Source organism: Anneissia japonica, unplaced genomic scaffold (genome assembly GCF_011630105.1).
Source record: "Anneissia japonica isolate Jap-2015-1 unplaced genomic scaffold, ASM1163010v1 scaffold287715_len1027211_cov185, whole genome shotgun sequence".
In the NCBI taxonomy this organism is placed as follows: Eukaryota; Metazoa; Echinodermata; class Crinoidea; order Comatulida; family Comatulidae; genus Anneissia; species Anneissia japonica.
In genome coordinates, this window is record NW_022724789.1 from 952,853 (window position 1) to 969,260 (window position 16,408).

At 33.9% G+C, this 16,408-nt stretch overlaps 2 protein-coding genes across 2 annotated transcripts in view; both read left to right on the forward strand.

Annotated features, from left to right (window-relative positions):
• Positions 1 to 5,004, forward strand: part of LOC117112582 (protein CEPU-1-like) — a 16,998-nt gene extending 11,994 nt beyond the window's left edge. Inside the window, exons 4-5 of the mRNA XM_033255679.1 lie at positions 2,770 to 2,912; positions 4,840 to 5,004. Coding sequence (XP_033111570.1) covers positions 2,770 to 2,912; positions 4,840 to 5,004 — 308 coding nt within the window. The remainder of the gene's footprint in view (positions 1 to 2,769; positions 2,913 to 4,839) is intronic.
• A 238-nt stretch (positions 5,005 to 5,242) lies between these two features.
• Positions 5,243 to 15,235, forward strand: LOC117112597 (kinectin-like). Its single transcript, XM_033255698.1, has 9 exons — positions 5,243 to 5,722; positions 5,904 to 5,946; positions 6,796 to 6,984; positions 7,282 to 7,475; positions 8,074 to 8,136; positions 8,915 to 9,013; positions 9,662 to 9,759; positions 11,127 to 11,252; positions 11,353 to 15,235. The coding sequence occupies exons 1-9, from the start codon at positions 5,311 to 5,313 to the stop codon at positions 14,779 to 14,781; spliced, it is 4,653 nt and encodes a 1,550-aa protein (XP_033111589.1). The 5' UTR covers positions 5,243 to 5,310; the 3' UTR covers positions 14,782 to 15,235.
• Positions 15,236 to 16,408: the final 1,173 nt, after the last annotated feature.

The window sequence follows — 16,408 nt, forward strand, 5'->3', positions numbered from 1 at the left end:
AGATGTGTATAAGATACAGGATGGTATCGTTGTTAACATCGCTAACAACATTGATAAACATGATCAACACATCAAAGCCCACAACTGGCACAGTTTTCCTTTTCAAAAAAAAAAGAAAATAAACCTCAATTCGTCGGAGAGAGAAATTGGTTTGTATTTGCTATTTATTAGTAAATGATTTATCTGTAAAATCCCTAAATTGTCATATTTTTCGAAGGCTTCGCTCCCTGGACCACTTTCAAGACTTTTAGAGTGAAACCCGACCATGCCCACTTCGGGCCACCCCAGCATATTATTCCCCACCCCACTAAAAAAATGTTTTACCTTGCCCCTCAAATGAACCCTCCTCCTCCCAAAATTCAGACGCTGGCGCTGCCACTGTGGATTTATGAAGGTTTCAGACGTAATTACTGACGATTAGTGGCTTCTGTTACTTAGGTGGTATACAAAACTTACTGTTTGGGTTAAATGGGACAAAAATTGTAGTGAAAAGATTGATGTTAATAATGTTACACGTCATGGTGGATTACCTTCGCCTCTTATTTTACCGTATTGCTTGAATAAGCGCCACGGCGTTTATACAATTTTTGGAGGCTTCAGTGCGTCGCATTTTTTGAGAGCGGCGCTTATTTGAGAGCGGCGCTTAAAAAAGAAAAAGAAAAAAAGGAAAAAGAAAAAACAAATGTATTTACTGTTTTTAAAAGAGTGTAACTAAGCAAACATTTTTTTATTATTATATATAAAAATACAGTAACCATGTAATGAAAAGCACATTACATTTTAAGCAAAGCATGATATTTTCTGTTTTATACTAAACTGCAAAACAGCACAAAAGTATACCAATCAAGATGATGTATAGTATACTATGGACGTATTATTTTGATGAGTATACATTTTACTGACTGCACTGAATTAAAATTAATGGAGATGTGACAAGGGTGCTGAACAGCAGATATTGGCATGACATCGATTTGTCATCATTTTGATAGGAGGTAGTGGTAAGCAGGCCCAATAAAAAATTGATTAGTTTATCACCCTTTGGTCACATGTCTTCTATTGTAGGATTGGGAAAATTGAAAAAAAAAAAAGATTTTTTTTTCTAAGTTCGACGCCGTGTATGGTTAATTTGACAGTTATAGTTGTCTACCCACAGATGAATAAGAAACCTTTTCCTTCGTGGTGTCTCCCCCATCCACATAGTCTTTCAAAGCCATTTACAAGTAGTCTATCAATACTGCCGCTGTTTGTAATATGCCTAATAACTCAGTGGTAAGAGGGGTAAACCTTGAATTTTGAAGAAACTAAGTCAATAAGACACTTCATAAGTGGGAAAGCTCATTTCCCGCCGCCAGCTAGGAATCAAAATTTTCCCGAGGAGAACCCAGACCCCTTTTTCTTTAGGGTTCATCGATTCATTGAATCGTTTTTAAGAGCGGGAAACCTAAACTTTTAATGACTTAAATATCATTAAGACACCTCAAAAGTCGGAAAAGCTCATTTCCCGCCATCTAGGAATCATTTTTTTTTCCGAAGAGGACACCCAACCTCCTTCTTTGGGGTTCATCGATTCATGGAAAAAAGAACACTTATGCAATTAATGTTACATAGACCTATATGACATGATATGCCTATCTGTAATAAGAATGAAAACATTTACCTGAACGTTTTGAAGTTTCAAGATGGCATAAAAACTTGAATTTTGAAGAACTTAAATCATTAAAAGATATGTCAGAAGTCAGGAAAGCTCATTTTCTGCCATCTAGGAATAAAAAATTCCTGGGGGAGGACACACCCCTTTGTTTTTTTTTATTTATTTTTTTAAACTGTCTGGTCCCCTCCCCCTCCCATAAATTTCAACCCAGATCGCCCCTGATCTTATTATATGTAAAGTAAACAGCCAGAAAGAAAGACTTTCCTTTGGTATATAGCAAAATAAAAAAAAAAAATATAGCCATATAAAATACCTTATTATATGATAAAATGGTGCTGGTTTAGTGGTTATGGCGTTCAACTAGACAGCAAGAGGTCACAGGTTCCATTCCCGTCTGAGGTACTTTATCTCATAATTTATTCATAGAACAATATTCATTGAGGAATATAATGTGAGATGGCAAACAACAAACAAGCATCAAAACGGAAGAGGAAATGAAGTACTGCTGATATTAATTTAAAGACGTAATAGTTTAAAGATAGTAATCTCCATTATGTTCCAATTTGATTTTATACAATATTCTACATTAGCTGACGATAGTAGTTACATTAGCTTTGAGGCAATTTTCGTTACTACATTAGCTGTTGAGCGTTTTACATTACCTGGGGTTGATTTTCTTTTTACCACATAAGCTGTTGGTGTTTCTACATTAGCGGGGAGTTTTACTACATTAGCTGTGGAGTGTTCTACATTAACGGTTGTAACAGTACCATTGTAAAGCTAAAATCTTTGTAGGTCTTGTGGCATTCATTACATGACAATCTGGCCACATACGCATTCTCAACGAGCTTCTGAAAAGTGTTAACATTTGCTAAAAATCTATCAGTGGCTGGTACTGTTTTTTTTTCCTTCCCTTTTTTCTGTCTTTCTTTCCCTCTCCAAATTCCTGATGGCGAGAATGTTAATAAACGTCGTAATATGTTTACTTTATCTTCTAATCATAATAATTATTATACGATCTTTTTTTATTTACATTACATCGCTATAATATTTATACTGTATTTTGTAATAAACACTGCAATCCTTTATTTATTTATCCTAAAAAACACCTTTTACAGAACAAATTCCGTCCTCGTCATCCAGTTCTCAGATTTGGCTAGTGTTCATCATTATCCCCGTTCTGATGATAGGCGTCTTAGTTGTGATAGCCAGATACTTTTTGAAGAATCGTGAGGAAAATATACATCGCTTTGATGACTATGTAAGTTTCACATAGCACATAATAAATTAATAATAACGTATGATTTACTTCAATGTGTGTAAACTTATGGTTAGCCATAATGCAAAGGGCCATAATGCAAATCGTTGCCTTTTTTTTTTAGCGCCGTTACCGTACGTTGTTTAATTCCAACCAGTCATAGGCCTAAGCTTTAACAGCGCCGAAAGCGCCGCAAACGTTTATTATAAAACGCTGTACTTATAAGATTTGCCAAAAGGGTCACTATGAAAGCGGTGTTTTATTTTAACTTGTTTTAACGCTGTTACTTTTTTCAATTTCAACAAATCACAAGCTGGAAACAGCGCTGAAAGGGCCATAATAAAAGCGGCGTTAGTTGTTTATGTTAACGCTGTTACGTTGTTGAATATTATTATATGTTGGCCAAAAACGCCATAATAAAAGTGGAGTTAGTTTTATTTTAACGCCGTTACGTTGTTTAATTTCAACCAATCACAAGCTTGAAACAGCGCCATAAAAAAGTGCCGTTCTGAAAACGCCGTTCACAGTATCTGGGGCGAAAGAGCCATATACTTTCAGTCAATCACATTCCATCTCTCATGGAATTTTATATAATTTTTCGGCACTGCACACATGCTCACGCTACACTCCCGCAATTATTAAACAATGGATGTCCGTAAATTGCATCTTCTAGGAATAGGTTAACTCTACAACAAATCAATCGAAAGGTTCAGAAACCGAGTTTTAATCGGATAATTTATCTTCCGTAATGAGTGAGAATCTTCTTTTTGTATTTCATTACATTTGCCTTGTGTGCCGACAAGATACTTGCACAAAATAAATGAAAGAAGGAATGTGATTGGCTGAATGTTTGGGCCTTCCGTCAGATACATATATTGTTTTCAGAATGCGGTGCTTTTATTATTGCCCTATCGGTGCTGTGTGAAGCTTGTGGTTGGTTGAGATTGAGCAACGTAAAGGCCTTTTCATTATGGCTCTTTCGGCACAACCTATAAAAATATTGAACAACGCAACGGCGTTAAAATAAAACTAAACGGCGATTTTATCATGGCCCCTTTGGCACTGTTCAAGCTTGTGATTGGTTGAAATTTAACAACGTGACGGCGTTAAAATAAAACTAACGCCGGTTTTATTATGGCCCTTGCTATTGTTACAGAGCGCCGTTTCTTAAACAAGTTTACGGTGCTTTTTATTATGGCCCTTTTGGCGCTGTTTAAAGCTTGAGATTGGTTGGAATTGAACAACGTAACGACGTTTACAAAAAGACTACGTCGTTTTCATTATGGCCCTGTTGGCTAACCATGATACTAAACTCGTAGGCCATCTCAATTAAGAGTCATTGCCATATGGAGTTACTTTTTGACGTTTTACGTGGTAACCATTTCGTTTCTAAGAGAAAGTCAAAGTATATAGTAGAAGTTTGCCTTGCAAATGGACACATGGGGTGATGAGTTACTCTGGGACGGAGACTTCACCACTTTGCAAATACCCCCATGATGTAAAATGAAGTCACGGACCACTTTGTTTGCAGGGGTGGATCCAGAAATTTTCTGACTGGGGCCCAATAGGAATGCCACACCAACCTCACCTCTTCATGGACATTCGGAAATTGCACTCTTAGATGGTAAAAATGCTTTTTTTAAAGCAATGTTCAAATGTCCCCTCTATTGTCGTCGTGGTTGTTTTTCCTTTACTTCCTGACTTTTCCACCTTTTTTTCAAATTTATTTGTTCATTTTGTAAATATTTATTTTAATTTTTGTGTTTCTATTGTAAGGAACGGTCCCTTGTAGACGTGTCCGTCACCTGTTGGCCCGTATTCTTCACTTCTGTATTTTGTGAAAACTTTATTAATTAAATAAAAATTCTAACAATGCATTAGTTAAATTTTAAAAAAATTAGATAATCATGTTACTTTGATTTTTTTCCAGATAAATAAAATTGTAATTAAAAAAAATCAGAAAAATCAAATAAATATAGAGCCAGCACTGGATGATTTTTTACCAGCAGAATACCAATACAAGGGTAAACAAACTTTTAATCAATTGTCTTTTTTAAAGTGTAATTTGGATATGTTGCAAACGTGGAACTACTGAACCATGAAAGACTTATTAATCCCAGCCAGGTTAGAAACCATTGTAATTCTACTGTTGTTGAACAGTATTAGAACGATGTTTGCTTTCATTAGACTTGCTTAGTTCGCGGGAGGCATTTATTCCAAATGAGGCTAGGTAAAGTTAATTCTAAGGGGAGCGATTATTTAAAGTGTGGCGTGTATTCGAATTAATACGATAATGAATATGTCAATGTATTTTATTTTTTTAACAGATTATGAAGAAGGCTTAACATTTTTCGATAAAGTCTTAACAGTCGCAAGGGGAGGATGCGCCAAAGCAAATTTTATGTCAACTTATAAACCAGAACATTCCTGCTTTAAAATAAGAGACGGATACCATAAACCATTTTGCACCATGCTCTTGCATTCGTGTAACTGGCCAGAAAACAAATTACACACACTTTATTCATCTGGCAACAAAGCAGGTGAAAAGAAAAGAGAGAAATATAAAGATACAAGGAAAATCAGGAAATATGAAGATAGTGGTAGCGGTGGATCAATCGAAGTTAGTTTTCAATTGAATAAAAATGGTAAACATGGTGCAACGGGATACCTTTCACTTAATGACGTCACGGATGATGATGAAGGGCAGTACATATACACACTACAGATAAAAGATGTCCCACGTATGTCTCGTGGGCCACAAATACAAGGTCTAAGACACACATTTTATGGAAAAACGTTTGTCAAACTCAACAGTAAGTAACAATATACCTAGCACAAGTAGCCAAAATAAAGTTTATATAGACCTATCCAAACAATGTTTCATCATTTTGCACCGATTCTATACTGTACTCCGATTTATAAGCGTTTACATAAAATAGTGTATCATTGCATTCGAGTATACTACTAAAGCAGTACCGTACTATTTTTATTCAGATGCCATTTTCAGGAACAACATCCACAATACGCAGTTCATAAGGTGAGATTTTGGTTTGCCTAGCTGCATTTTTATAGTAAGCCTATGGTGGTATTCCTAACAATAATAATAGACACAATGATAATAATATATTAATAATTATAGTCGAAATAAGCATTAGGATTAGAAATACGGTAATACGTAATACAAAGAGACAAACTATAATACAGTACAAGTTACCAGAAGTCTAATCAATATGCATTTATTTAAATGAGGCAATTTAACTTAAATGAGGTTATTATTTATCTCTTTATAAATTTTCTATGCAGTGTTTATATATAAATTATACATATACAAAATTATGTGTATATTTATAATCTTAGGTATATATTTTTGCCACTTGATATGCATACAGGATAGGCCAACGTACTGTTTGATCTAAAAATGTGTGGTTCGCTTATATAACATACCAACCAATGTAAAATAACTGACTGAAAACATACGTCTGGTTTTGCATTTTTAGATTACTAATGTTTATTTTAAAATATATCGGTATTATTCTGGAATAGATCCTTTGTACATACGTAAATAATTTGTTTCACAATAAACACCCAAAATAGTGGACAAATTATAACTTGAAAACAATTATATATATATATATAATATTATATATAATTATATATATACATGTATGTATATATATATATATATATATATATATATATTAATACAATAGAAATTGTAATTTGAAAAAGCAACAATGTTTAATATTGAAGTGGCAATGCCTGAAACAAAGAGTTTTCTAATGCAAAAAGCATTTAAATAAAGTCTTACAATATGTTGTTATTGTACTAAATCGTTGTTTGTTTATTGCCTGTCGTTGATGATACTAATTCATGATTATCATTTTAGCCCAATTGGAATTATCTTCAATGATCAAGTGTATGTATTTGCACTAAAAATGGAAAAAGAAAAAGAGGAAGGACACGAAGAAGATAAGACAATATTACGCTATATCACATGTGCTGGTAAACTTCAATCTGAACACAACAAACTTACTATCATATGGAACGATTTTGCCAACAATTTACTTAAACCAGAGTAAGATATAATATTTAATACCTAATATAGGCCCAGCCGCCTAGAGAGAATACTATAGCGTAAGACTTTTGTTGGGTTAACAACTAATAACAGTCTGATCTACCCAATATTTTTGCGGGGTGAGGAGGCAAGTGGCAATTAAGAACATATGGTCATAGGGGAACAGGTTGTGGGTGTTCTATTACCTATTGTGGGGAAAAGAGAACTATGAGTTTTTGATATGTTTAAAGGATTCACGTGTGGTTAGGGATTATCAATGTGATAGAATGTAATGACTACGTTTAAATCTGCTTTCAGAGAAGAGTTGTTGAGCTCCGTTGCACTCCCCGGCAAATTCCATTCATATATCTTCATTGGATATATAAACGTATCTAAAGACAGACGAATTCTAGGAAAGTTGGTTTCTTTTTTCCCAGGTGGAACCTTCAAATTAATCAATAATATCATTGAAACATTGGAATCTAAGGGACCTGTTGAAATGATTAAATTTGGTGAGTTGTTAGCCTAGGAAACAGAACATTTAGACAATGATAATAACTTAAAACAATTTTCTAATAAAAATTGTTAAAGACCTACAGACCACTTATCAGCCACAAATAGATGTTCTGATAGAGGTAATAAAACCAGTTTACTTTCGTATTTTTTGCACCCTATCTATGAATAGACCTCACACTCACCATTTAAAAAAGTTATGCAAAAAATATAGGCCTACATGAATTTTTGTTAAACCAATTTCCAGTGGTGGGCCTTGGGGCAGGAATGGCGGCGTTGGGCCAGTTGTTTGAGAAACGTCTTTAAACTCACCCATGGCATCCCATAGATACGTCACTGCTGAGGTCGGTGAATGTTGTTACTGATCAGATAAATTATCGTCGAGAAACTTAGGCCGCCATGTTGAATAGAAAGGGACATTTTTTTTTACAGTTATTGACATTACACAAATTTTAATGTACAAATACAAATAAGGGCACAAGAGTTTAAGCATATCAGCTGCTGCTGCTGCTGATGATAAAGGTGATGATGAGAGTGAGTAGTAAAGGTTTCTATTTTAAATTATGTCTCATTATCATTTTACTGTGCCATCCATAGATCCTCTCAGCGGGAAAAAGCTATCAAATGGACGACTTGTTGTCGGTGGATGGATAAAACGTGGCAAGTCTAATTGTGATAAGCCTATTTATTTGTATAATAGTGTTTATTTAGCCTTAAACAAAAATATGCATTATTTTGAGGGTTAGGATAATAAACTCTTAGAAAAAAAAAGCAATGAAAAGCACTACATCAATTTAAAGAAGTTTAGATCCGATCCACATTCAGTGTTTTCTCAGCGTATTATGAATTATACACGATTTATCGAATATTAGACCTATTTTTATAAAAACTTACATTATTTTAAACCTAAACTTTGGAACTCCAATCCTTTGACAATTTATCAGTATGTTTTCTTTTTTAATTTCCGTTTTCTTTCTTTGGTACCCAACCCCAAAACGAAAAAGTCCAGACGTACATACATGTTGATGTGACATGAATAACGAAATGAAACATGTAACTGTCTGTAGTTGTGATCATTTTTGTAATATTTTAAAACAATAGGCCTATTGTAACATTTCACCACTGAAACTTAATTCAAAACATTCCATCTAATTGCATAATACTGATAAATAATGTTATTAAATGCTTAAATAAATAATAGACACAACAACTAAGTAATAAATCAAACTTAAAAAAAAAATTAAGAATAACTGGTACATGTTAATATGTAAATTATGCTTAAACCATTTAAGCGTTTGCCTAATACCGTTGCTATATAATGCGTTGAAATATTAATCAATAAATAGACTTGACTCTTATTAACTACCGGTATAAACGTTTTTATTTTATTAAAAACAATTATTTTATTGTTTTGTAATAATGTGTATTTGAAATACAGTCTATCAAACGAAGAAACGAATGGATGTATTTAAGTTGAGGTTTACTGGCTGTACGTCTTCTAGAGGTAAACTTGAAGATGTCGAAAACCAATCATATGGTAAGAAAACAAAGTTTATAATTAAAAGGCCCCTTAAATTAATTTTAATTTAACACACATACATCTGTACATAAATCATACATACATGTTCAATGAATACATAATATGCTGACATACATATTCTTTATGTACATTTCTTTTTCAAACAGACACACACAACTAGATATCTACTTATCCAATGAATACACAGATGGACCTACTTAAATAAGCTTATATCAATTATAATATTTCACTTGCTCGTCTTGTGATATCAATAATATGGTTAGCAGTTTGTCTATGCGAATATGTCCCTATTGCTTGTTGAAATAAAATACATCTTTAGTCAAACTGAAAAAAAAGTGTTGGCACAGTGCAGCCCCTACCATAATCAATAGGGTTTCCTCCTGTGTAGTACAGTAGGGAAAACCTTAACTGCATCCCTTACACTTTTCGAATAGTGTACTGAGTGTATATCTTCATAAAGACCTATTGATGTTAGAAGTGTATGTTCTATGGTTGAAAGCAAGAATCGCATTACAAACTCAATTTCACGAACTCGTCCTCCCTTGAATATCGGGTGAGTAAATAAATTGCCCGCTTTCAATACCCACTTTTTCCTGGTGGTCATATAATTTTAAATATTTGTGTTTTTTTCCATTTTTGTTTAAGAATATGAGCCCTTTATCATGTGGACAGATGATGACATTAACTGGAATTTGGGAAAAAATTTTAAGGTTGAAAGAGCTGTGGAAAATATGCGAATACAGGTAAGCTACCACTACTACAGTTAATATTTCACCTACTAAAGAAATTCTTACCACTGTACTAACTGTATATACTATTGTGATTACTATGACTTACTCCCATTATCACAAACATAACCACTACCACTACTACTACTACTACTACCACTACTACACTACTACTACTACTACTACTACTACTACTACTACTACTACTACTACTACTACTACTACTAATACTATTACTACTAATACTACCAAGGACTTTTAACTGTTACCAGGGTAGGAAGCTAGCTGGTTTAAGCCGTCTAACTTGAATTAGCCTTATGTGTGGTATTGTTATGCTAATGAGGCAGATAAGCACAATCTGCTGCACATGCTCAGAAAAACAAAACTTTCCTTAGCCACACTGCGTATCGGCTAGGCGTACAGAAGCTAGGCCTAGCTTATCTCATTTTTGTTGTTACGCACCACTGTTTGTCATCACCTTAAGATGTCTCGTATCGTAAAAAGGCGTATTAAAATAAAAAATATTGGCGTGTGTGAGCAATACATTTTACTTTCATAGGTAATTAGTAAGTATATGAATAATGTTAGTGCCCTAGTTAATTGATAACTTCAATGTAATTTTTTTTGGTTCTTTTTACTGCATTTTTATATATTAAAGCATTTAGACATGGCCTAGGCTAGCCTATGTGATGTTCATTGTAATACTACGAAACAAAATCATATATGAAAATTTTATTTAAAATCAAATTTGTAAACATATTTGCCTTATATCTTAACTAGCAGGTGATTTTATTGGTAGATTAGTTTGTTTTTAAGTGTGTAAGTATGATTGATTTGCATGCCACGTGAAATTAGTACCCTTATTTTGCTTTGTTTTACCGTACCGTAATTCTTTGCTAGGTCTAGCTGTACGTCTAGCCGACACACAGTGTGGCTAAGGAAAGTTTTGTTTTACTGAGCATATGTAAATTGTGATTATCGGCCATCTGCCTCATTAGCGTAACCACACATAAGGCTAATTCAAGTTAGACGGCTTAAACCAGCCAGCTTCCTATCTTGGTAACAATTAAAAGCCCTTGCTACAACTTCCAACACTACGGTACTACTACAACTACCACTGACTATGAGTAAATGTTTTCGGTTCCGTTGTTCAGGCAAACTAGAAAGCGGTTATGAACACGACAAGGTTGGTAGTGGAATGTGACTTTTTTCAAATTAGTTTTTAGTTTTGGTTTTAGTTTCATTATAAGTAATAAGAGCAATAACAACAATACCACAACCAGTGCTTTGTAAAAATAAATTTAAAATAGTGTAATTATTCTTACTAAATATGATAATATTTTGTCTTATTACCTGATGAATAACGTTTGATTACATTTCAGGCGACAGAAAAAGGAAATGGAAAAGAAGTAGTTGTGATTATTTCATCTTTAAATTCCAAAACGGTCTTATACGAAGGACAAAGCAATGATTATTGCTCAACGTTTACAGAAAAAAGTGAAGTACCCGTAAGTCAAAAGTAGAATATTATAAACAAATCGTTCAGGATTATTTTAACGATAATAACAATGTGTTACTAATTATATTCTTCTATACTGTATATTTCAGGACTGGCACTTTCAAATGCCCGTAGTCAGTTTTGCCATTATTAATGGTTCTTTAGTCGGCGCGTCATCAATGGAATGCATTGAGGAGACTTCAGGGCAGCAGGGAGCTGTGAGTTTTGCTAAGAAAGGTGAAGGATCACCTGTAAATGGAATAAAAGAGAGTTTACCTGAAACAGATGAACCGGCAAACGATGAAACGGGAACATTAATTTTAGAAAATCCATCTGAAGACTCTGTAAAAGTATCATTTCAAAGTTTACCGAAACGGAATTTGTTGAATAAAGCAGCTAGAAAGGCCACTAATGCACTATTATTTATTAGAGAGTCATTTATAAATGAATCAACACAAGAATACGAAATTGTATCCACAACTGAAGTATCCTCAGTTAATAATGATAAATCAATGGAACATGTAATAAATGAAGGCTCACCAGAAACAAATGATCTGACAGATGATGAAAAAGTGTCTGAAAGTGTTGTGCTTGAAGAATCTGTATTGATTATGGAGGAACTAACAGCAAATACATTAGAAGAAGGCTCATCAGAAACAAATAACTTAACAGACAATGAACAAGTAATGTTAACAATGGAAGAACAACAAGAAGATTCATTAGAAGGGTCATCAGACAATTTTAAGAAACAGAGATCACTCGGCAGATTTGCTAAGAAGGTTACCAATAAATTGCCAACCAAGTCTAAAAGAAAGTCACCTAGAAGTGAATTAGCAAAAGAATCTGAAAGTGCATCGCTTACTGAAGAATCCCAATCCTTTAAGGAGGAATCAACAGGAAATAAAACAAAGGGCTCATCAGAAACAAATGAACTTAAAGATGATGAAGAAATAGTGACAAAAATGGAAGAGCCACCAGAAACAAATGAACTGACAGATAATGAAAAAGAGTCTGAAAGTGTTATGCTTGAAGAATTTGTATTGAGTAAGGAGGAACTAACAGGAAATACAATAAAAGAAGGCTCACTAGAAACTAGTAAACTAACAGATGATGAACAAGTAATGTTAACAATGGAAGAGCAACAAGGAGATTCATTAAAAAGGTCATCAGACAATTTTAAGAAACAGAGTTCACTCGGCAGATTTGCTATGAAGGTTACCAATAAATTGCTAACTAAGTCAAAAAGAAAGTCACCTAGAAGTAAATTAGCAAACGAATCTGAATATGCATCGCTTACTGAAGTATCTTCATTCATTAAGGAGGAGGAATCAACAGAAAATAAAATAAGAAAGGGCTTATCAGAAGCAAATGAACTAAAAGACGATGAAGAAATAATGACAAAATTGGAAGAGCAACCAGAAACAAGTGAACTGACAGATGATGAAATAGAGTCTGAAAGTGTTATGCTTGAAGAATCTGTTGTATTGATTAAGGAGGAACTAACAGGAAATACAATAAAAGAAGGCTCACTAGAAACAAATAAACTAACAGACGATGAACAAGTAATGTTAACAAGGGAAGAACAACAAGGAGATTCATTAGAAGGGTCATCAAACAATTTTAAGAAACAAAGATCACTCGGCAGATTTGTTAAGAAAATCACCAATAAATCGCCAACCAAATCAAAAAGAGAGTCACCTAGAAGTAAATTAGCAAAAGAATCTGAAAGTGTATCGCTTACTGAAGAATCCCCATTCATTAAGGAGGAATCAACAGGAAATAAAATAAGAAAGGGCTCATCAGAAACAAATGAACTAAAAGAGGATGAAGAAATAGTGACAAAAATGGAAGAGCCATCAGAATCAAATGAACTGACAGATAATAAAAAAGATTCTGAAAATGTTATGCTTGAAGAATCTGTATTGATTAAGGAGGAACTAACAGGAAATACAATAAAAGAAGGCTCACTAGAAACAAGTAAACTAACAGATGAAGAACAAGTAATGTTAACAATGGAAAAGCAACAAGGAGATTCATTAAAAAGGTCATCAGACAATTTTAAGAAACAGAGATCACTCGGCAGATTTGCTAAGAAGGTTACCAATAAATTGCCAACCAAGTCAAAAAGAAAGTCACCTAGAAGTAAATTAGCAAAAGAATCTGAAAATGCATCGCTTACTGAAGTATCTCTATTCATTAAGGAGGAATCAACAGAAAGTAAAATAAGAAAGGGTTCATCAGAAACAAATGAACTTAAAGAGGATGAAGAAATAGTGACAAAAATGGAAGAGCCACCAGAAACAAATGAACTGACAGATGATAAAAAAGAGTCTGAAAGTGTTATGCTTGAAGAATCTGTTGTATTGATTAAGGGGGAACTAACAGGAAATACAATAAAGGAAGGCTCACTAGAAACATATAAACAAACAGACGATGAACAAGTAATGTTAACAATGGAAGAACAACAAGGAGATTCATTAGAAGGGTCCTCAGACAATTTTAAGAAACGGAGATCACTTGGCAGATTTGTTAAGAAAGTCACCAATAAATCGCCAACCAAATCAAAAAGAAAGTCACAAAGAAGTAAATTAGCAAAAGAATCTGAAAGTGCATCGCTTACTGAAAAATCCCCATTACCAGAAACAAATGAACTAAAAGAGGATGAAGAAATAGTGACAAAAATGGAAGAACCATCAGAAACAAATGAACTGACAGATGATGAAAAAGAGTCTGAAAGTGTTATGCTTGAAGAATCTGTATCGATTAAAGAGGAACTAACAGGAAATACAATAAAAGAAGGTTCATCAGAAACAAATAAACTAACAGACGATGAACAAGTAATGCTAACAATGGATGAACAAGGAGATTCATTAGAAGGGTCATCAGACCATTTAAAGAAACAGAGATCACTCGTTAGATTTGTTAAGAAGGTCACCAAACAATTGCCAACCAAGTCAAAAGGAAAGTCATCTGGAAGTAAATTAGCAAAAGAATCTGAAAGTGCATCGCTTACTGAAGAATCTTCATTATTTAAGGAGAAAGCATCAGAAAATAAAGTAAGTAAGGGCTCGTCAGAAAGGATTAAACTAAAATACGATAAAAAAAGAGAGACGAGAATGGAAAAGCCACCAGAAACAAATGAAATGTCAGAATCTAAATCAGCAAGAGTGTTTGAAACATTTGAAATCACTGTAGCATCCAAGGTCGAAGCGTCTTCACTGAAGATACAGGATAGGCCAACATGGGAGGGATTGTGGCATTTGGAACAAGATACACATACTGACAAAACGATCCGCCTAAGACCAGTAAAACACGACAAAGAATCATCAGATGCCCCAAACGGCTTTGTTACCATCTTAGAAAATAGGAGTAAAGTTCAGTGTGAACAAATCGTGCCATTCACATGTAAAGGCAAATCTTGGTTTTTGATGATTTACACGACACATTTTATACACGATAAAGAAGATAAACAAAATCAAAGTATGTGTACTAGGTATCACATTTTCTCACTAGATGAGATCATGCGTGGTGAAAAATAATAATGACATATCATAATTATAAATACATGAATAAGAAGAATAAACAAATAAAATGTGTTGGATCACGATGTCACCCTCTGTGCCAGCCGGTGCTAAATAGTATTACCATCAATATACAAAGGCAGATAAAAAACTATTAAAAAAAAATAATAGATAGGCCTATTGAACACAATAGTGTAAGTTATCTTTCACACGAATATCAATGCTGATGTATCAGTTAACCGTCAGATTCAAACTGCTGACGAAGATGACGAGACGTCATCGAAAACTCCAAGAAACGAAACCATAACACTGAAAGTAATTTACACTCTTGTTTGTTTTATTACCATGACAGAGTACCATGCGATTAATTAGATATTACATTATGCCAACTTATACATGTTTATAAATCAGTCATGCTGAGGAGGACCAGAGGTCATATTAGTGGGAATAAAAAATTGTGTTTTTAAATTTACTTCGTTTTCCTGTTTTCTTTCTACAGTATTCTTTATTAACACTCGTGGCCCGTATCTCTATTAAGCGCATAGAGCCTATGGAAATACTATTTTCTACCATTTCTACTCGGTTTTTCATGGAGGTATAATATGTCAAGAAAAGTTCTTATTATACACTTGCAAAACCATGTTTATAAGTTTATAAAATTACAAAAGTTTTTTTTATTTTTCTTTCTTTCTTTTACTGTTCAAGCAATCAGAAGGTATGCCCGTGGTGTATTAGTACTTAATTGATCTTGTAGCACACGACGCAACTTTCGTCATTTTAGCTGCACATTAATTAAGGTTTTGGATTTTCCCAAAACGTGGCCAAAACAATTTTTTTTAACCTAATTGTCATTTAGTACGGTAGGTCTACAGTAATGCTTAAAAATGAAAAATGCAATAGTGTTTTTAAGTCCCAATGCGAACATGCAAATATAAAGAACTATAATCCGACATTAATTTTAAAAACGAATACGCACCGTACCGCAGAGTTCTTTTAGAGCACTTGATTGTGAAATTAAAATGTTAGAGCCTAAGTTAATAGGATTGAATTAAAATAAATATTTAGGCCTATATACCAAGAAGAAAGAGAAGAGGTTATAGGCCAACTATTAATTGTAAATTTGTTTATTATTCAATTATCATGTTATATAATCGTGTTTTTTTTCTATTCAGTATACTGATCAATTCATCGAAATTGAATATAGCAGGATATGACCGATAACACATTCACTTAAAATGACGTCATCAGATGTAGAATTAGGGACCTTTAGATTGTGTGGACGTCGCAAAACGCGGCCAAAACAATTTATTTTTTGGCCTAATTCTAATTTAGTACGGTAGATCTACAGTAGGCCTAATGCTAGTGCTTTTGAGTCCCTGAGAACATTGTAATTGGAATTGTAAATACCAACATTTGCGGGGGGGGGGGGCGATACCAAGGAGGACGGGTCAGATTTCCCCGATGAAAGCAAAGTGGGTGTGGTGGAGCTTCGATTAAAAGGTTTTGAAAGTTGTTGAAAATTTAGGGGTTGCATATGCTTATTTAATCGAATTCGGGGTATGATAATATGTAGAAAATACATATAATTATATTTCTCCCGACGAATTCTGCTTTTTTTCCCCGCCGGGAGTCCCTGGCCTCAGTC

Excerpts from the sequence above, each read along its gene's own strand:
- LOC117112597 (XM_033255698.1), top strand. The coding sequence starts at position 5,311 with ATGTCAACTTATAAACCAGAACATTCCTGCTTTAAAATAAGAGACGGA. Across the intron at positions 5,723-5,903 it reads AACGTTTGTCAAACTCAACA|ATGCCATTTTCAGGAACAAC; the intron begins GTAAGTAACAAT and ends ATTTTTATTCAG. Across the intron at positions 9,014-9,661 it reads TGTCGAAAACCAATCATATG|AATATGAGCCCTTTATCATG; the intron begins GTAAGAAAACAA and ends TTTTTGTTTAAG.